Here is a 22,379-nt window from a genome sequence, read left to right as displayed (position 1 = left end):
AACATTAAGCGAATGATAACATTAACCGTGATCACATTAAGCGGCGCCTACTGTAGTTTCCTCCAGAACAAACCAATCCCTGTAGTTAGTCACTCTTCAAAACGTTTTTCTAAATCATGCTGTATAGCAGCATCTACCAGAGCTACTAGTAGGGGAGAGTGTTGTACCACGGGACACTTTTTATATTTTAATTTTTAACGTCCATTATTTGAATCAAATTTAAAATCTAAAAGTCACATTAAAATACTCCAACATACTTCTATGCAATATATTTTTGTTAATTCAGACAGTTTGAAAATAAAATATTGCCAGCCATTTAAAGTAAAAGTTCCAATCTGTCCCAAGGTACAACATCCTATTGTACCCTGGGACACATCCTGTTGTACTATGGGAAAGTCTTCATGATTCAGGAAACAGCCATATACTTGAACCAACTTTGCACCAGAAAAAAAAAATACATGGTAGTGAATCAAATCATGAATAATTAATTATGAATAGGGAAGTTGCAACCTATTAAATGTTCATATTTTGGCTATGGGATATTGTTAATTGACCCTCAAAACTAAAAAATTCACCATCGCCGAATTTTAAAACACCGTGATTGATTTTTAATGAATTTTTAAAAATCCACAGGCAAAAGTGCGCTCTTCTGAAACGTCACGAGCTTAGGTCACAGGGCACTAATGGGCAGCCTTCCGCCGAAGATCCCTTGTTTTCGCTAGGGACATTTTGAGCGCGCTGATATTTTTATTTTTTAGAAATTCAATAATCCTTTTGAACACACTATGGAGGCCGGATTTGTTAAAGCACAATCTAAATAATCTTCCTCAAGTACCATCAATGATGATATTCGAATATTTCTGAGAGGATGAGAGGTTTTATGTTCCAGAAACGCGAAGAGTTTGGTGATCAAGAGCTGGCGCCAAACCCTGTCAAATGCACTAGACATATCCAACAGTGCGGCAACAGTGTGGTTAGTAGGTTTCTTGTTCTGCGCGTCCCGTATTCTCTGGGTGACATACAAAATCTGATCTATTACTCCATGGCCTTTTCTGTACCCATACTGCTCTCTCGGAATCAGGTTATTGTTGCATAAGTGAATGTTTAGTCTGGCAAGAATGAGCCTCTCCATAAGCTTACAGACAAAGGAAGTTAGCGCGATAGGTCTGTAGCTCCCAGAGATACCAGTGTCTTTTCCTGGTTTTAGAATGGGGATAACATTTATTTCCATGACGAGCTCCTGACTAGTGTGATCAAGAGTTCAGATCCACCGGACCTAGTTAAACAAATGGCCCTGGAAACTATACATAATATACCACATTTCTCCTTGAAAATCTATACAGATGGAAGCAGGGGAGAAGATGGCGTTTCGGGCAGTGGAGTATTCATTCCTACTCCCTCTGGGGCCTTGGAATTTAAAATCAGAAACCCGAATTTCTGTTCAGTATTTAGATCAGAACTGATTGCTATCAGGAAGGGCCTGCAGTGTGCTGTTCAGCGGGAGGAGTGTTTCCAGGAAATCTGGATTTTGACTGACAGTCGTGCCTCAATTCAGCACCTCGCTAATTGGAGTAATGTGGGCGACAAGACCAGCCTGGACATTCTGAGTCTACTACATACTCTTTCATCAGGACATACAATTCACTTTCAATGGATCCCTTCCCACGTTGGAGTTGAGGGTAACGAAAGGGCTGACTTTTTGGCTAGATCTGCTGCTGCGGAGGGTGTGAGCCCTTGTGGAGATCTTACTTTCAGTGAGATCTCCACAATTTCAAAAATGGAGCTCAATCGCCAATTTAAAACACCTCCCAGACACGCCTGGTATTTTGCAAAATGTCCTGGTGAGTCCTTTAGACTCAAGGGTAGACTCCTCCAGACAACATATTCGAGATTCCTGAGTGGCCACACAAAAGCTCTTAGATTCTCTGGGAATATCAAGACTTTTCCGGAGTGTCACTGGTGCTCTGCTGGAGAGGTTTCACCTGAGCACATTCTATCTTGTTTGGGTTTTACGAAGGATGAGGTCCTTAGTGACCCATTGCTGTTCTTGGATTTTTTGCAGATATTTGGATTCATGGGGGTTGTTTAGCATTGCTAAACATGCCCGAGATAAGTCAAAAAAAAAAAAAAAAGAAACGCGAGGAGTTAAATGCGAGGAGATAAGCCTTTTACGTTTCGTCTTCGAAGTCGAATGCACGTCCTTCGGTTTCTCCCCTATCAGAAGAGCGCATGACGTCACTTCCTATGCCATTTGACGTCACAAACGCTTGAACTTTAAAAATTAATTTAAAAAAAACTACTTATCGTATGGCAAAAAAATTTTGTCACCTATGATGTTCATATGTGTTACTCTATCATATAAAAATAAAATTAAAAAATCGAAAACTTCCCTATTATGAATAATGAGTTATTTCCTAACATTAAATGTGTTTAAAAGACTACAGAAGATTAGAACATTGTTCCATGTTCCTAAACATATCTTAAATATTAAGAAAAATGCATATGGTTTACCTTGGAACGTGTCCTGAGGTACAAAATGTTTCGCTGTCCCAAGGTACAATCACCACATTGTTTAAGAAAAACCAAAATGGTGGTCAATCAGGATGCACTATCATTATTTTCTCATAAGCCTAATATTTAAAGTACTACTCTTTTATAACAAAATAAAATTTCAGTTAATTAAATTTACAAATACAAAGATTAGAATCTATACTAATATAAAGAGAGAGGGCGGATTTTTGTGTGTTTATATGTTCGAGGTAATTTCCGGAACCACTGCACCTATTTGAAAAATTCCTTCACTATATGAAAGGTGCTTTCTTACTGAGTAACATAGGCTATAATTCGAAAAAAATCCGATAAATAGCTCTTTTTTTATTCCAATTTAGGCCCAAATTTCACATAAATTCCCGAATATGGGAGGGAAAAATTACTTACTCATATTAATATTATATATTGTTGAAAAGGACAGAATTTTCCGCGTTCTAAACAATTTGTTTCAATGCTCTAACTTAGTTACGGCGGGAGTAATTTGCGTTTTCAGCTCGAACCTTTTTTGGCTTAGCTGAAATTTAGGCACTACTTTCTTCATTAAAGCTATCAATAAGAAGTGAAGGAATTGTCGCACAGTTTTCTTTTTGACACCATTGGAAAAAGCGACATTTTTTACTCCAGATCTCTCTCGACTTATGGTCGAAAAACTTAGCTTCTATCTTCAAAGGAAAGAAGTTTCAAGTGTTTTTTAATCAAATTCGAAAAATGTCATTTTGATTCAGGTTGTCAACCATTTTATTTTCGCGTTTCCCTGGTTGCGCTTTTTGAATCCATTGTTTCTTTCCTTATTTTGCATTTAATTTCTTAAACTTATTTTATTTCGTGTTTCCATGGTTACGCTTTGAAAATCCATCTTTCGCATTTTAACTTCCTAAAAGTATTTTAATATCTGTCGTCATCGTTTGGAAGGGTAATTTTGCATGGTGTTTTTTTTTCTTTTATTTGAGCCTGATTGTTGAATATATGTCACTTGACAAATTTTTTATTCTCAAGGTAGACGGGGCAAAGCCGGGCAACGCAGCTCTTAATATATAAAGATTTGAAAGTTACTGTTAATGTGGTTTTATACGTTTTTGTTTGTTTGGCGAAACATTTATTATTGCCAAAGAAAAAACATCCGCTTCACTGGCAAAAGGGCTGGGTTGCTGTAGCGTGGTCGCTTGGCGCGTTAGGCGCTGAGCAGTTCAGTCTAGGATTATTGTTTTAAAGCAACCGTAAATGCAATTCATTGTTTTGGCGATTTGTTTTGAAAGAAGATAAACTTTTGATTTGTTTTTATCCGAGTGAAATGTACGACATTCTCTTCTTTTTTCTGACGATGATTTTTGAATGTTCCACTGGATTATTTTTTTTTTTTTCGTTAGACGTTTATATTATAACAGCGTGGTTGCTGGGCGAGTTTGGCGATAAACAATATAGTTGCAGAACTATTTTTACATTTGAAAGACATTATTTGGTGTGTTTTTTTGTTTATTTGGCGAAATATTTTAAATTGGAGTAAAAACCGCTTTACTCGCTAAATAGAGTTTTAAAGTAACTGTAAATCTAATTTAATGATTTGACGAAAAGTTTTAAATTCCAAAGAAACTTTAATAGGCTTTTCTTTTTTTTTGAAAAGGTGGGTGCGCATTTTATACAAAGACTAGCTGCGTTGCCCGGCTTTACCCGGTCCACCTTGAAAATAAAAATTTTGTCAAGTGACGTATATTCAACAATCAGGCGTAAAAAATAAATTAAAAAACATCATGATTTAATTTCCAAACAATGCGACAATATTAAAATACTTTTAAGAAATTAAAGCCAGAAAGATGGATTTAAAATGCGTAACCATGGAAACACAAAATAAAATACGTTTAAGGAATTTAAATGCGAAAGAAAATGGTTCACAATTTGAATGGAATCGAGATTTCTTAAACTTGATTTAAAAAGGCTTGTGACTTTTTTTTCCTTTCGAGGTAAAAGCTTATTTTTTCGACCATAGGTCGAGTTAAATCTGGAGTAAAAAAGGTCGCTTTTTCCAATGGCCTCAAAAAGGAAGCTGTGGGACAATTCCTTCACTTTTTATTGATTTATTTAATGAAGAAAGAAGTGCCTAAATTTCTGCTAAGCCTAAAAAAAATTCGAGCTGAAAACGCAAATAACTCCCGCCATAATAAAGTTAGAGCATTGAAACAAATTGAGTAGAACGCGGAAAATTCTACCCTTTCTAACGATATGTAATATTACTATTTGCAAGTAATTTTTCACCCCCATATTCGGAAATTTATGAGAAAATTGGAAGTAAATTGGAATAAAAAAAGAACTATTCATGGAGTTTTTTTCGAACTGTTCTGTAAACCTTCTCAGGACTTAAAGGAACAAACAGTGAAAATTTCAGCAAAATCGGCCGTTTAGTTCTCGAGTTTTGCGAGTTCAAACACACAGACGCTTTTTGTTGACTTCATTTTATACTATGTAGAGAAAAATGATCATTTCAGATCAGAGGGGGAGGGAGCGTCAGTTTTTTTTTATTCAACGGACTTCCATTAAATTTTGTAGCACGGGCATCGCTGTGCGGGTACTGCTTGTATGAAATAAAAATGAAGAAAATATATACTTTGGAGTCATAAAATTTTCTTTCTCCAACAAAATCGTCAATTTTACTCATTTGATGCTGATTTTTACTATGGCACCATTTAGTGTTGAAGGTTACTGTTAGAGATTACAAAAACATGGCGGCTGAAAATAGATTCTTAGAAATTAACACTGTCTCAAGGTACAACATTCTCCCCTACTTTCTTTTGTCTAAAGCAAATGCAATTTCCTTTTACTCTCCAAATCTTTAATTTTGGTACTTGCATCTCTTTACCTCTTGGTGCTTCAACTACCGAAAAAGTTTAAATATAACGTCTTTCGTTTTCAGGGTATTTGGTACGGCAATATGCGTCTCGTCTATTCTGAATATGCTACTGCCGGGAGCTGCAAAAGTACGTCCAGTGGTGGTCATCATGGTCAGGATATTACAAGGTCTGGTAGAGGTAAGAAAACTCGATTTTCTTCTATTATCAGGACATTGGAATGGCGCTCTGTGGAAAGTTCAGATTATTGTTGCACCAGTGAACACTGTAAATACGTTCCTGGAAAATAATGGGCAGCTAATGTACCCAGTTTCTGATAGTAACATATTTTGTCTAAAAGCAGAAACGTTTTCCGCTAAAAGTCCGTAATTTTAATGAAATTATCCTTGTAAAAGTTATTGATCAGATGAGTTAAAAAGAATATTAAAGGAATTATTTAAAGTATGAATTTTGAGAAATATTTAAGTATTTAAATTCATAAATCTTGCATTAAACACAGGAAATTTCAGAATTTTAAAACAATTGCAATTGAATCTTTCCCAACTTTCTGGAAGAGAGAGCGGTTTTTTTTTTTCTTTAAAAAAAAAAAAAAAAAAAAAAAAAAACCATTAAAAAAAAAAAAAAACAGCTGGGAGAAAGACGTTCCTCCCAAGCTTACGAAGCACTTAAAAGCCTATGCGGTTACGATGAGTAGTAGTTTTTTTTTTTTTTTTTTTTTTTTTTTTTTTTTTTTGTCTCTCAATATCGTATAGAGCTCTTCAATTAAACCAATCGACAAATTTTAACCTTTCGATATTTTAGTATCAATCGCATTATGATTATTCGTTTCTGTTACTGCCCTTTTGACAAAATAGCCAAAAAAATGACCCCGGTGCCAAGATTGTTCAATCTCAAACAAAAGTTCATTCAATACGTAACAAAAAGTTCTACCCAGACAGAAAGGAATCCAAAACTGCACTGATTTAGACATACACCTTATTGACGATACATCACATACAAGCAGGGTTCGAAAATATAGAAAATATCCGATATTTTGATATATATCCGATATTTTCAATCAGCACAAACTGAAATCTTCAAAATAGTAAATGCACATCCTCAAATCACACTTTGTTTTCTCATATCAAAATTACTATACAGGGTGTTCCGTTTTAACCTGCAAGACCTTTATTTTCGCAACCGTTAATCCTAGATGTATGCTTCCAGTTGCAAAAATGTTCAAAATCATATGCAGGGTCTAGATGTTGACAGCTTGAAGTAAAAATTTAAATGAGTCTAAAAATATAAAATTTAACTTTTTTTACGGGCCCCAGATCCCCTAACTTATGTTTAGGGAAATAATCTGAATTGAAAAGTAATTCCAACACAAAAAGTTTGACATTAGTTCGACCAATATTTACCGAGATATGAAACGCAGCGTTTTGTGACTTACACCACTTTTCACTCGCCGTCAATAAGACCTTTCGGGGGAAAATATAGCTGTTAACAAGTGTTTAAAATTATATGTGCTCATAGAGTGTGGTTGTTCAAATTGTTCGAGGTTTTGTAGTGTAATTTTGCGTATTACGGCATAACAATTGCATTTATTTTTGAATTGCAATGAAAAATACAGTGGCTCCCAAAAGTGTTCGTTCACTTTGAAATATTTTAGTAAAACCAAAATAACGCAAAACTGAATTCGAATATAAAGTCCAATATTTTTTTACATCATTCCTATGTCATTCTAAATAAAACCCTGTAGTTTTTAAAAAATATTGACGAATCTTCTTTTTGAAATGAGTCAAAAAACGAAAAGGCAGAGAAATAATACGCCGCAAAAGTCATCGTACGCTCAAATATTTTCGAATGAATTCGTGATTAAAACTATCATACAGTGGCTCCCAAAAGTGTTCGTACACTTTGAAATTTTTTAGTAAAACCAAAATAGCTCAAAACTGAATTCGAACATAAAGTCCAATATTTTTTCACACCATTTCTATGTCATTCTAAATACGACCCGTTGGTTTTTTTCAAAATATTGACGGATCTTCTTTTTGAAATGGGTCAGAAAACCAAGAGACAGAGAAATAACACGCCACAAAAGTCATCGTACACTCAAATATTTTCGAATAAATTCATGATTAAAATTATCATATGCCGTTTTATTAATATTTTTGCATTGTGTTGACTTTTATAAGTCATTTAGCTCTAATTTTTTGTTTATTTATTCCTTAATATTGTGCTTATTACTGTAAAATGGCTGGTATTCGTAAAAAATCGCAAAAACCATTCAAAATTTGAATTTTTTCCCCACAGTAGTGGTAAATTGGTTTGAAATGTCTCTAAATTAGTTAATTTATTTGTTTGTATAGTAAAGTGCTTGATAAAATGCTTTAAAGAAAGGAATCCGACCGAAAACAAGGTAAGAAAAGGTAAACCGGCAAAGTTGACAAAACGTGATCGTAGATTTAAAGTTGAAAAAATTATGAAAAATACACATTTGAGTACTGTAAAAGTTTCCGCAGAGTTAAATGAAACATTTTACATTTAATTTTCACCTAAAATTGTTCGCCAAGTTCACTGATTAGCTGGATTAAATGGGACCTCTTCCTGCAGAAATTTTCTTGGTCGTGCGAAAAACAGAAAGCTTACGCTTTTCGTCGCAAAATCAATGATAAATAAGCTAAAAAGGTTTTAGAATCACGTCTTACTTAAAATTAAAAATTATTTCAACATTTTTGGTTAAATTGTTGTATAACTGTAAGTAGAAGAAAAAATTAGGAACTTAATCTTAAGAACTTAGTAGGACCAGTTAATCAGGACAGTGAAGGTGTTCTAGTGTGAGGCATCAGGACTTGGTAGTTTGTAATTTTTTGATGAAATAATGAATCATGCTGTTCTTTTAAATATTTTAAAAACCAATTTTGAAATCTTAGCCAAAAATTTGGTTATTGGAAACAACTTTGTTTTTTATCAAGATAACGATAAGAAGCACACGGTTTTCAACGTTTGCGTCTAGTGCCTCGAAAATTGTCCTAAAGTTTAGAAAATACCCCCTCAATCTCCAGATTTTAACTTAATGTAACGTATTTAGAGATATCTGGAGGCTAGATTACGAAAATAGGGCTTTAAAACGAAAATAGAGCTAGAAACAGTAAGATTTGAAGTGTAGTAGAACACTTACTCAGAAATTACGCTAAAAAAAGAAAGAAAAAGAATGAAATCTATTCCCAGACGTTTAAAAGGTGTTATGAATACTGTATGATATTCTACTAATTAATAACTTAATCAAAAGTTAGATTATTCAATAATATATAGACATTTTATAAAGTGTACGAAGACTTTTGTGAGATAAAATTTCCGGCACTTTTCGGTTTTTGATTTTTTAAAAATTAAGTTTTAATATTTTTTAAAAACTTTTCATGCAGTTTTGTTAAAAATTGATCATAGATCTTATAATTAAATACCTATTCCGAAATATTAACTCTAACCGATGGATTGGGGCCTATTCGTTGAAAGTCGTAGGTGTACGAAGACTTTTGGGAGCCACTGTATGTCGTTTTTTTATTATTTTTGCATTGTGTTAACCCTTAAAAATCATTTGGCTTGAATTTTTTTTATTATTATTTATTCCTTAATATTGTGCCTATTACTTTAAAATGGCTGGTATTCGTAAAAAACCACAAACACCATTCGAAATTTGAACTTTTTCCTCACAGTAGCGCTAAATTGATTTGAAATGTCTCTAAATTAGTTATTTTATTCCATTCTATAGTAAAGTGCTTGATAAAATGCTGTAAAGAAAAGAATCGGACCAAAAATAAGGTAAGAAAAGGACAACCGGCAAAGTTGACAAACCGTGATCGGAGAGTTACAGTTAAAAAATTTATGAAAAGTACACAATTGAGTGCTGTAAAAGTTTCTGCACAGTTAAATGAAAATTTTTACATTTAATTTTCCCCTAAAATTGTTCGCCAAGTTATCTGATTAGCTGGATTAAATGGGACCTCTTCCCTCAGAAATTTTCTTGGCCGTGCGAAAAACAGAAAGCTTACGCTTTTCGTCGCAAAATCAATGATAAATAAGCTCAAAACGTTTGGGAATTACGTCTTACTTTCAGATAAAAATAAATTCAACATTTTTTGTTAAATTGTTATATAATTGTAAGTAGAAGAAAAAATTAGGAACTTAATCTTAAGAACTTAGTTGGACCAGTTAATCAGGACGGTGAAGGTGTTCTTGTGCGAGGGTGCATATCAGCATTAGGACTTGGTAGTTTGGAATTTTTTGATGAAATAATGATTAATGCTGTTCGTTTAAATGTTTTAAAAACCAATTTTAAACTCTTAGCCAAAGATTTGGTTATCGGAAACAACTTTTTTTTTAATCAAGATAACGATAAGAAGCACACGGTTTTCAACGTTTGCGTCTAGTGCCTCAAAAATTGTCCTAAAGTTTAGAAAATATCCCTTCAATCTCAAGATTTGAACTTAATTTAACATATTTAGAGATATCTGGAGGATAGATTACGAAAATATGGCTTTGAAACGAAAATAGAGCTAGAAACAGTAAGACTAGAAGTGTGGTTGAACACTTACTCAGAAATTACGCAAAAAAAAGACATAAAAAAGAATGAAATCTATTCCATGACGTTTAAAAGGTGTTGTTGATACTGCATGATATTCTACTAAATAGTAACTTGATAAAAAGTTAGATTATTCAATAATATATAGACATTTTTTAAAGTGTACGAAGACTTTTGTAACATAAAATTTCTGGCACTTTTTGGTTTTTGATTTTTAAAAAATTAGGTTTTAATATATTTTTTAAAAATGTCATGCAGTTTTGTTGAAAATTGATCATAGATCTTATAATTAAATACCTATTCCGAAACATTATTTCTAACTAATAGAGAGGGTCCTATTTCAGTGAAAGTCGTAGGTGTACGAACACTTTTGGGAGCCACTGTATAAGTACCTTGTTTTCTTACTTTGACAACCTGTCATTCTTCTGAAAGGGTGACAAGTTCCAATCTCATCTTCTGTATGGTCCCTTAATACTTTTAAATATAATATCTGCTTGAGTTTTGGTCGCACAACTGTCAAGTTTTTTGTGTCAGTAATAGTGTTCAATGGTGATTATTTCCCTAAATATAAGTTGGGGGACATGGGGCCCGTATAAAAAGTTAAATTTTGTATTTTTTGACTAATTTTTATTTTTACTTCAAACTTTCACTATCTTAACCCTGCATCTGATTTTGAGCATTTTTGCAATTGGAAGTACACATCTAGGACTAACGGTTGCGAAAAGAAAGGTCTTGCAGGTTAAAACGGAACACCCTGTATATAGACTTAAAATTAAGGTTTCTTTTCATTGTGTTTATATATAATATTTCATTTTATATTTTTATTAATTTTAATGGAGTTAATTTAGCATTAACTGTTTTACTAATTTTTCTTCTGTTAGCTACTTTTACACAAATGTATGATTCAGAAATAAAAATATGCATTAGTCGGTACACAGTCGTAAGACATTTTTTTTCTTCTGACCAACGTTTATTAATTAATTGGGCACTTTTAATTCGAATTAAATTGTTACATTACTAGTAATTTTCTGAATATAAAATAAAAGAGGAATACTATATTACTTTGTTATACTAAATGATATACATCATAAAAATATAGTACATAACGTTTTGGTTATTTTCTTTACTAATAATAAAGCTGAAAGTCTCTCTGTCCGGAGAATGTCTGGATGTCTGGATGTCTGTATGTCTGTAGGATGTCTGTGACGCGCATAGCGCCTAGACCGTTCGGACGATTTTCATGAAATTTGGCACAAAGTTAGTTTGTAGCATGGGGGTGTGCACCTCGAAGCGATTTTTCGAAAATTCGATGTGGTTCTTTTTTTATTCCAATTTTAAGAAAAAAACTATCATAAATTACGAAATTATCATAACGTGGAACCGTAACATGGGCACAAGCCAATTGGCGAGATACGAAATTATCATAACGTGGAACTGTAACGTCGATACAAGCCAATTGGCGAGAAAATTCACCATACATTATTTGTAAATATTCAGGCGAACCAAAAGACCTTTAATTTTTCTATTACGGGCGAAGCCGTGCGGGTGCCACTAGTTAATAATAAATGAACAATATTACTATGTTAATATAATATTTATATTGAAAATACCATAGTTGAAAAAATAAATATCGAAAATAACAAAATATCCCGATATTTTAAAAATAAATATCGGATATATATCGTAATATATATCATGATATATATCGACTGATATATATCGCACGATATGTGCCTGCATACAAGCACACTGCAAAAAAAAAAAACAAAAAAAAAAAAAACTACTACTCATCGTAGAGGCACAGGCTTTTATGTGTTAAGGTAGCACAGCTTAGTTAAGTTTCAAGAAATGTTTCTTAATAACACGGAAATTTCCCCTGTTCAAGCGAGTTATATTCGTGGAACCTTCAGAGAAATCTAGTGTAGGTTTTAAGTAACGGCTTGGCACCTCCCTGATTTAGAACCCCTGGAAAAAAACAGGCCGACTCATCCGACATTTTGGTTCCAAGACTGCTTTGAATCCAACCTTGTTTCTAGTATTTATAAATATGTTATAATATTCGCTGGTTGCTATGGCGTAAAACATTTGATGATAAGTTGAGAATAAAATCCCTTAAGGTAAATCTAAGGCTCCTATATAAGGGGAGCTGACTTATCCGACATTTTGGTTCCAAAATTATCGGGCGAAAAAAATAAACATTTGTACAAAAGCCTCATTGCAGAAAACTGGTGTCCAAACTTTAGGTGTGTTGCCCGATTGATGTTTGATTATTTTATTCTGTGGATGAATACAATTTAATTAATACAAATTAAAAACAAATAAGGTATGAAAATGAGGTTTATTACCGTAAACATTTCCCGATACATTTTAGCTGAATTTGTAAACGAAGTTATCTTTCAAAATTTACCTAAAGTGACATTTTACTCAACTTATCATCAATTATTTTACGACTTAGCAACCAGCGAATATTATGACGTATTTATAAATACTAGAAACGAGGTTGGATCCAATTCTGTCTTGGAACCAAAATGTCGGATAAGTCAGCCTGTCTTTTTCAAGGGGCTCTAGGTAAATCTATAAAGAGAACTTATTTCACACTATCAACAAAAATGTATCGGAAAATGTTTACTGCAATGAACCTCATTTTCACACCTTATTTGTTTTTATTTTGTATTAATCAAATCTTCTTCATCTACAGAATAAAATAATCAAACATCAATCAGGCAACATATCTACCAGTTTTCTGCAACGAGGCATTTGTACAAATACTAACTTTGCCCCCCCCCCCCCCCGACAATTTTGGAACCGAAATGTCGGACGAGTCAGCTACCCTTTGCAGTGGCCTTACCCTGATTTACTAATAAAGATTTCAAAGCATTATTCTGATCAGGGCCGCAGCTAAGCAAGTACCAAGCATCCCTCTCGTCAGCATTTCTTACAAAGCTGTGGAATCCAGAGACCTATTCACTCTCAGTGGAGGCTTAGTCAATGTCGACGGGTCATAAGTGTATCTGAAGCAGGTACACTTAATAAATACGCTCAGGTCAATCTTCAAACTGGTAGCCAAAAATATTTTTCAGAACAGTGTGAAATCTGCATTCGTGCAACTTGTAACAATTCAGGGAACCTTTTGGCAAAGATACTTAATTTTCATTGGATACTTGTCAAAACCTGTGAAATCCCGCAACGAGAATAATCAGTGCCATTTCTGATTTTTTTTTAGTGATAGGTAAGGCCTCTGGTATTTAATTAGTCCTCAATAATATTGTTGTCATCGTAGTTTAAACAACTTTTGATTTTCGTTTTATTCTTTCTCAATCAAAATTCACTATTACACTTGAAAATTTTTAGAAGTTCATGTAGTTCATAAGAACAGTTTTCCTGTGTTTTTAGTTTGAAACACCCCTGAATAATGTAGTTACTTATCTTTATTTGATACTAGTGATACCCGCACGGCTTTGCCCGTAATAGAAAAATCAAAAGGTCTTTTGGTTCGCCTGTATATTTACAAATAATGTATGGTGAATTTTCTCGCCAGTTGGCTTGTGCCCATCTTACGGTTCCACGTTATGATAATTTCGTAATTTACGCGTCCATCTTATGATATTTTTTTCTTAAAATTGGAATACAAAAAGAACCACATCGAATTTTCGAAAAATCGCTTCGAGGTGCACACCCCCATGCTACATACTAACTTTGTGCCAAATTTCATGAAAATCGGCCGAACGGTTTAAGCGCTATGCGCGTCACAGACATCCTACGGACATCCTACAGACATCCTACAGACATCCAGAAGATAAAGAAGATGTAAAAAAATCTATCAGTTTCACTTCACTGAAGAAGTGCAAAGGCACAAAATGTACTTTAATAAACATGGTATGATCGTCATTACTGTTCATGATCTCTTATAGTTGGTAGAAAATTAATCTCACAGCGGAAAAGGACCTGGAAGTTGGTGAAGAAAAAAAAACCTTGAATGGCATTGTTTTTATCCTCAAGCTAGTCTAAGGCTTTCCGGATGAAATATTTATCAGCACAAAAAGCAAGTAAAAAGTCAGTAGTCGCCATAGCTAGAGAAGAAAGTGGATGTGTTATTACATCGACATCGAACAACATTATTTCGTGACGAGATAGTATATCAACGGCAGTGAATAACCGTTGGTTTACGATAAGTTGATGTGGCATTCAGCCATCCGAATTAGCTGGGATATGCATCCAGCCTCATTGTGAGTGCTGTCTGTTGAACTCCCCTGCCGTGTCTATTTAGTGTTCCTGGATTTGAGTTGTTTGTGTGCCTTCATCAAAAACCTCTTCAAATCGAGTTGCCTTAGTTGATCTCATTATTTAGTTTTCTAAAACTAGAGCCCCTTGAAAAGGACAGGCTGACTTATCCGACACTTTGGTTCCAAGACAAAATTGGATCCAACCTCGTTTCTAGTGTGTATAATACGTTGGAATAAATGCGTTGGAATTACTGGATTTAAGGTGTTTGTGTGCCTTCATCAAAAACCTCTTCAAATCGAGTTGCCTTAGTTGATCTCATTATTTAGTTTTCTTAAACTAGAGCCCCTTGAAAAGGACAGGCTGACTTATCCGACACTTTGGTTCCAAGACAAAATTGGATCCAACCTCGTTTCTAGTGTGTATAATACGTTGGAATAAATGCGTTGGAATTACTGGATTTAAGGTGTTTGTGTGCCTTTATCAAAGACCTCTTCATATCGAGTTGCCTTAGTTGATCTCATTATTTAGTTTTCTTAAACTAGAGCCCCTTGAAAAGGACAGGCTGACTTATCCGACACTTTGGTTCCAAGACAAAATTGGATCCAACCTCGTTTCTAGTATGTATAATACGTTGGAATAAATGCGTTGAGGTTACTGGATTTAAGGTGTTTGTGTGCCTTTATCAAAGACCTCTTTATATCGAGTTGCCTTAGTTGATCTCATTATTTAGTTTTCTAAAACTAGAGCCCATTGAAAAGGACAGGCTGACTTATCCGACACTTTGGTTCCAAGACAAAATTGGATCCAACCTCGTGTCTAGTATGTGTAATACGTTGGAACAAATGCGTTGGAATTACTGGATTTAAGGTGTTTGTGTGCCTTTATCAAAGACCTCTTCATATCGATTTGCCTTAGTTGATCTCATTATTTAGTTTTCTAAAACTAGAGCCCCTTGAAAAGGGCAGGCTTACTTATCCGACACTTTGGTTCCAAGACAAAATTGGATCCAACCTCGTTTCTAGTATGTATAATACGTTGGAATAAATGCGTTGAGATTACTGGATTTAAGGTGTTTGTGTGCCTTTATCAAAGACCTCTTCATATCGAGTTGCCTTAGTTGATCTCATTATTTAGTTTTCTAAAACTAGAGCCCCTTGAAAAGGACAGGCTGACTTATCCGACACTTTGGTTCCAACACAAAATTGGATCCAACCTCGTTTCTAGTATGTGTAATACGTTGGAATAAATGCGTTGGAATTACAGGATTTAAGGTGTTTGTGTGCCTTTATCAAAGACCTCTTCATATCGAGTTGCCTTAGTTGATCTCATTATTTAGTTTTCTAAAACTAGAGCCCCTTGAAAAGAGCAGGCTTACTTATCCGACACTTTGGTTCCAAGACAAAATTGGATCCAACGTCATTTCTAGTATGTATAATACGTTGGAATAAATGCGTTGAGGTTACTGGATTTAAGGTGTTTGTGTGCCTTTATCAAAGACCTCTTCATATCGAGTTGCCTTAGTTGATCTCATTATTTAGTTTTCTAAAACTAGAGCCCCTTGAAAAGGGCAGGCTTACTTATCCGACACTTTGGTTCCAAGACAAAATTGGATAAAACCTCATTTCTAGTATGTATAATACGTTGGAATAAATGCGTTGAGGTTACTGGATTTAAGGTGTTTGTGTGCCTTTATCAAAGACCTCTTCATATCGAGTTGCCTTAGTTGATCTCATTATTTAGTTTTCTAAAACTAGAGCCCCTTGAAAAGGGCAGGCTTACTTATCTGACACTTTGGTTCCAAGACAAAATTGGATCCAACCTCATTTCTAGTATGTATAATACGTTGGAATAAATGCGTTGAGATTACTGGATTTAAGGTGTTTGTGTGCCTTTATCAAAGACCTCTTCATATCGAGTTGCCTTAGTTGATCTTATTATTTAGTTTTCTAAAACTAGAGCCCCTTGAAAAGGGCAGGCTTACTTATCCGACGCTTTGGTTCCAAGACAAAATTGGATCCAACCTCGTTTCTAGTATGTGTAATACGTTGGAATAAATGCGTTGGAATTACAGGATTTAAGGTGTTTGTGTGCCTTTATCAAAGACCTCTTCATATCGATTTGCCTTAGTTGATCTCATTATTTAGTTTTCTAAAACTAGAGCCCCTTGAAAAGGGCAGGCTTACTTATCCGACACTTTGGTTCCAAGACAAAATTGGATCCAACCTCATTTCTAGTATGTATAATACGTTGGAATAAATGCGCTGAGGTTACAGGATTTAAGGTGTTTGTGTGCCTTTATCAAAGACCTCTTCATATCGAGTTGCCTTAGTTGATCTCATTATTTAGTTTTCTAAAACTAGAGCCCCTTGAAAAGGACAGGCTGACTTATCCGACACTTTGGTTCCAAGACAAAATTGGATCCAACCTCGTGTCTAGTATGTATAATACGTTGGAACAAATGCGTTGGAATTACTGGATTTAAGGTGTTTGTGTGCCTTTATCAAAGACCTCTTCATATCGAGTTGCCTTAGTTGATCTCATTATTTAGTTTTCTAAAACTAGAGCCCCTTGAAAAGGACAGGCTGACGTATCCGACATTTTGGTTCCAAGACAAAATTGGATCCAACCTCGTGTCTAGTATGTATAATACGTTGGAACAAATGCGTTGGAATTACTGGATTTAAGGTGTTTGTGTGCCTTTATCAAAGACCTCTTCATATCGAGTTGCCTTAGTTGATCTCATTATTTAGTTTTCTAAAACTAGAGCCCCTTAAAAAGGAGAGGCTGACTTATCCGACATTTTGGTTCCAAGACAAAATTGGATCCAACCTCGTGTATAGTATGTATAATACGTTGGAATAAATGCGTTGAGATTACTGGATTTAAGGTGTTTGTGTGGCTTTATCAAAGACCTCTTCATATCGAGTTGCCTTAGTTGATGTCATTATTTAGTTTTCTAAAACTAAAGCCCCTTGAAAAGGGCAGGCTGACTTATCCGACACTTTGGTTCCAAAACAAAATTGGATCCAACCTCGTTTCTAGTATTTATAAATACGTTATAATATTCGCTGGTTGCTATGTCGTAAAACAATTGATGATAAGTTGAGTAAAATGTCACTTATGGTGAATCTAGAAAGATACCTTAGCTCACAAATTCAACAAAAATGTATCGGGAAATGTTTACTGTAATAAACCTTATTTTCACACCTTATTTGTTTTTAATTTGTATCAATTAAATCGTCTTCATCTACAGAATAAAATAATCAAACATCAATCAGGCAACACATCTGAAGCTTGAGCACCAGTTTTCTGCAATGAGGCTTTTGTACAAATACTATTGTTTTCGCACGACAAATATGGAACCAAAATGTCGGATAAGTCAGCTCCTCTTATATAGGAGCCTTATCTGAAACAATCAACATAGCATCTTCATGTTTATAAGGATGAAGTGGATCTAGTATATAAATTGTTATCAGACTTTAGCAACGCTTCTGTACTCGTTTTTATAATGTACTATTAAAAAAACCTTTGAAACCTCTGATACAGGAATGTTCCGGGACGTTTATGTGTGTACTCTTTTCTGTCAATATTTCTAAATTTGCGAATGCGCCAACCGTCTTTTCCAAATTTCCCCTTCCGGAGCAAGACAGTAGCGAAATATTTTCTCAATCTGACAGCATCGAAACCAGTTGTTGTTGTCAACTGCATCCTCTTCCTGAATTGCAAGCTGATTTTCGAAATTTCCAGCTCGACGTTTAGAAAGTGTGCATCAGAGCCGGAGATTTTTTAAATTTCGATTCTGACTTTCAATATTATTGTTTGTTCAACATTGCCCACTCTCGTTCTAAAGTAACGCCAAATCAAGGGCTGTGGAGTCGGACTGATTCGGGGGTAAAGGGGTCCCAATCGAAGACTGCAAATCTCCGGGGGTCGGTCATTTTCCTTCCGAGTCTACTACCCTGCCAAAAATAACACTGCCGTAAGTAAACCATCAGTATAGCTGTATCTTAGGCCTAAGCTAAACATAATAAAAAGGTAGTATAAATATATTTAGCTAAACATAATAAAGGAGCAGAGAGGAGCCGCGCACGCGCTGTATTCCGGTGTTGGTAAGGTGACGGCTTTTCGGTGTCGTGAAATGGACGGTTTTTTCCCACCTCAAAAGTGTTCAACGAGCCTAAAGAAGTTTCCACTTCAAAAAAAATTCTTTATGTAATTTTGTAATTTATTTACAAGGAAGGGGACCAGTGCCTTCTGTTTCAAACAAGTACGCTGTTTGTATGAAGTAGATTCAAGCAAGTGTTTTGTCATTTTCTGCTCAGCGGGAGTGGTGTGGGGCTGATGCTGCAATACGACGTGATGTTCGCAAGGATTATTAGGAATAATTGTACAATCCATGCCGTCGTTGCACATTTTTTAGCCTACTTTCCCAGTAAAAGACAGAGAAAGAAGAAAAAAGCATGAAAGAAGGCTTAATGCATCTTAAAAATATCCCGAAAAACAAAAAAAAAGTCAAAAATAAATAAAATAGTTGCATAAATACTGAAAAACTAAAAATTGGAAAGTAGGGTATTGAGATGAGGAAAAATGTCTGTCGGTCTGTCTGTCCCCTCCCCTAATAACTTTTGAATGAATAGTCCGATTCGAACAAATTTTTTTTTGTTAGAAAGATCTCGGCAAGGACATCTCATTCCTATATTTCATTTTTTGATTTGAACTATTTTTTTGTTCAATTTTGAAATTTTGAACAGTTAAAAAAAACTTAACATTAGCGCCTACGGGGAAATTCAAGGCATTCCGAACTGTTTTGGCGAATTTGCTTCAAACAAACTTTATAGGAAAAAGTTTTTGATGAAAAACTTGTATATAAAATATCTTTTTGATTTGAACAATCTTCCGTACAATTTTGAACAGTTCAAATCCTTTAACATTAGCGCCTACGGAGAAACTGAAAGTCAATATAGATTCCGAACTTAAAGGCGGATTTACTTCAAACAAACTTTGTTGGAAATAGCTCTTGACGACCTACTTTCGACTCCGACTCCGATAATTTTGGTGCTCCTGACTCCGACTCCGACTCCTGTGCCCGAAATTTACTCGGACTCCGACTTCCCGACTTTGAATATGACTTCGTAACTTTGGCAAAAATTTATGCACGGAGGAAAAATGGCTGACTCCGACTCTTGGAAATTCGACTCTGACTCCAACTCCTGTATCAAATAATAAGTCCTACTCCGTCTCTACAAATATTGGCAGACTTGCGACTTTTTGGGGAAATGACCGATTTCAACTCCGAGTCTTTGAATTAAAAACTTTCGACTCTCAAATCTAACTCTTTTGTCCCAAATCAGATGGACTCCGACTCTGACTCCACAGCCATGGTTTTTACTGTGAAATAATTGTTTTAAATATGTTTTGATTTTATTTTCAAGCTAAAGTTTTAATTTATGTATTCAGTTTTTGGCGGAGAAATTCGGAGGCCTTTATGTTTCTACATAACGATATGCACAGACGATTTTTTTTTCGACAATGAAAATTATTTCTTTAAATTGATATTTTATTGTTTTTATTTATTTTTGAAAGTACATTAATTTATTCTTAATTTTTTTTTTTGGCAACAGGGGAAAAACAAACGATTTTTTTTTTTTTTTTTTTTTTTTTTTGTTTTTTGATATGATTATTTTAATGAGCTTTTAATTTGAACCCTTTTTTTTCCTTTTTGAAAGCGGTTGAAGTTTGTTTGTTTGTTTTTTTTTGATGGAAAAAATGTATTTAGCTGCTTTGTTTAAAAGGTGCTGTTATTTTCTTTTTTCTTTTATTTTTTTTTTTACGTAGCTAATTCTTTAGATGAGCGAGGCATACTTTATTTCTCGAAATCAGCTTAAAATATTAAAAAAATATGTTTAAATAATTTACGATTTTAGCTAATTTTGAGAATACTGATCAGATACTAGAAAGTCGATATTGGTATACGGGAAAGTAGGCTCGTTTAGTTCTAGACAGAACTTCTTGTTCAGAATAAAAAGGGAATGTTTGGCGTACTTTTAGTGAAATTCTTGCCATCACAATTTTACATTGTCATTTATGGGGACATAAAAAATATTAAAAAAGTTAGTAGATCAACTCGAGTGCCGGCCTCCTTATCCAGTGGGCGGAGCAGTCTGACTGCGATGGGGAGATCCCGGGTTTGAATCCTTGCTCGGGCATGGATGTCCTTTCTCTCTCCTGTCCTTGTCCTTTCTTTGTGTGAATGTGTTGTTATGCTGTGAATGGTTGCCTATCCTATAAATGGGTCCTTGTGGCATGTATGTAATGTGGAAGTCGGACTTCACACCAAATTACGGTAGAGTTGGAAAAGTGAAGCAGCGCACCCAAATTGCCTGCCTAGCTGGCGCAAGACAACAGCAACAACAACATCATCAACTCGATTCTACTGCATGTAAATAAACACATTTGTTCGATTAAATTGTTGCGCCATGCATTCAATAAACTTATTTTGAAGTATACTGCTGTTTTGTCTAATCGAAAACTTCTCGACTGCGCATTTTTACCGGTTGTTCCTCTCTGAAAAGAACTCTTTCTGCTGTTTCATTCATTACCAATCTCTTTCCTGGTTACTGAGGCGTATTTCTCCCCCACGATTTACCAAGAGAAGTACGTTACGCATATATAAACGAAAACATAGTAACACGGTTTTAATAACTATCATCTTGGTTGCCATGGCAACCAGCGATAACACGGGGAGGCAGTGTTCCTGCCGCCAACCGTAACCTATTATTTCCTTTATTCTGTGAGAAAGTTGCTCGAAAGGGAAAATGAGTTTCTTTTTATTTTAGCAGCGGGAATAATTTTGCATAATTATAACAGAGCCGTTTCCTTTTTTTACTTTTCCCACGAGGGTTTACTTTTGTTAAATATTTACAGAAGAACGAATGTAAATATTTTATTCTAAACGCATGGCTGTTTCCTTTTCATAGTTTTCTAAAGAATGTTTCTACTCTTTTCAATTTTTTCCTTCTTTTGTTTCAAAAATTGTTTTTACTCCTTTTTTTTTCCTCTGACGAAAATATCGCACACATATGTTATTCTTCTCGACAATTTATTTTTATTTCAAGCGTAAATATGTCTTTTGCGAATTTTAGGCATTATTTTGTTTGTTAACTAAGATTCTGGTTTCTTATTCTTCAAATACTCTTAAGACAATACTGCTGTGCTAAGCTCAAGAGTCGTATCTGCAACACAGTTCAAAATGAGAAACAGGCGTTTAAAGTTTCGCTCCTCCGTGTAGTTGATTCAGATGCAACTTTTGCAGATATTTTTATTTTTTTTTTAATGTTTCTTATTCTCAAAAGACCGTAAAACATAGTATTTTGGTGAAATATGTGACAAAGAACCAACTGGTGACAGTAGGAAAATGTAATGCAGGGGTGCCCCCCCCCCCCGCAAAAGGCAAGGGAGGACCCCCCTAAATTTAGCGAAGATCCCCCCGAAAGTAAAAGCTCCCTCCCCCAAAAAAAAGTAAAAAATACCCCTCAAAACAACCCCCTAAAAATTTCCATGGCGCAGTCTGAGCAATGACAGCCCCCCCCCCCCCTAGGTGGGCACCCCTGTGTAATGTACCTTCATTATACTTTATGTTTTCACTGATGCAGGTATTATCCGTTTTTTCACGAGGAGGCACTTCGCCACGCCTCCTCGAACGCAGAGTTCCATTTTATGCGGGGGTGATCGGTAAGCAATCCACGCGCTTCTAAAGGAGACAAAACCAGACAGCCTCAACTTGGGCGTGTATTTTTTTAATGTGCAAAAAAGTCTTAGTGTCCTTTTCATCACTTGCTTCACTTGTCTGATGTCATTTTAGTTACTCATACATTTTAAAAACTGCTGCTTTTACAACAAAATGCTCTGATCCGAATATACGTTCTGCCGAAAACAGCGAAATAGAGTCATCGGATACCACGTGACTAGGGAGGAGTGCCTTCTCCAGAAAAACGGACAATATGTAATACGATAAAATCCCGAAAACTTGACCTAATGTGGACCGAAAATTTGCCCGAATTTGCCTGGCAGAATTTGTTTGGCTATCCTGTACTCGCCCGGAGTATCGAAAGTATCGATGTTAATGGTTTAAATTTTTGTACGAACAGCAGGACGAGAGATCATTATTTTAAGCTATTCAAATCTCTGGCTAACCTGGAAGT

The 22,379-nt window shown here is 35.0% G+C and overlaps 1 protein-coding gene across 1 annotated transcript in view; it reads left to right on the top strand.

The window, feature by feature from the left end:
• The window catches only part of LOC129229229 (vesicular glutamate transporter 1-like), a 109,204-nt gene that overhangs the window by 35,299 nt on the left and 51,526 nt on the right, over nt 1-22,379 (top strand). Inside the window, 1 exon segment of the mRNA XM_054863490.1 lies at nt 5,456-5,570. Within this exon segment, the coding sequence (XP_054719465.1) occupies nt 5,456-5,570 (115 nt within the window).

The sequence above is a fragment of the Uloborus diversus genome, chromosome 9 (assembly GCF_026930045.1).
Source record: "Uloborus diversus isolate 005 chromosome 9, Udiv.v.3.1, whole genome shotgun sequence".
Taxonomy (NCBI): Eukaryota; Metazoa; Arthropoda; class Arachnida; order Araneae; family Uloboridae; genus Uloborus; species Uloborus diversus.
This window is presented reverse-complemented; position numbering and strand designations above follow the sequence as displayed.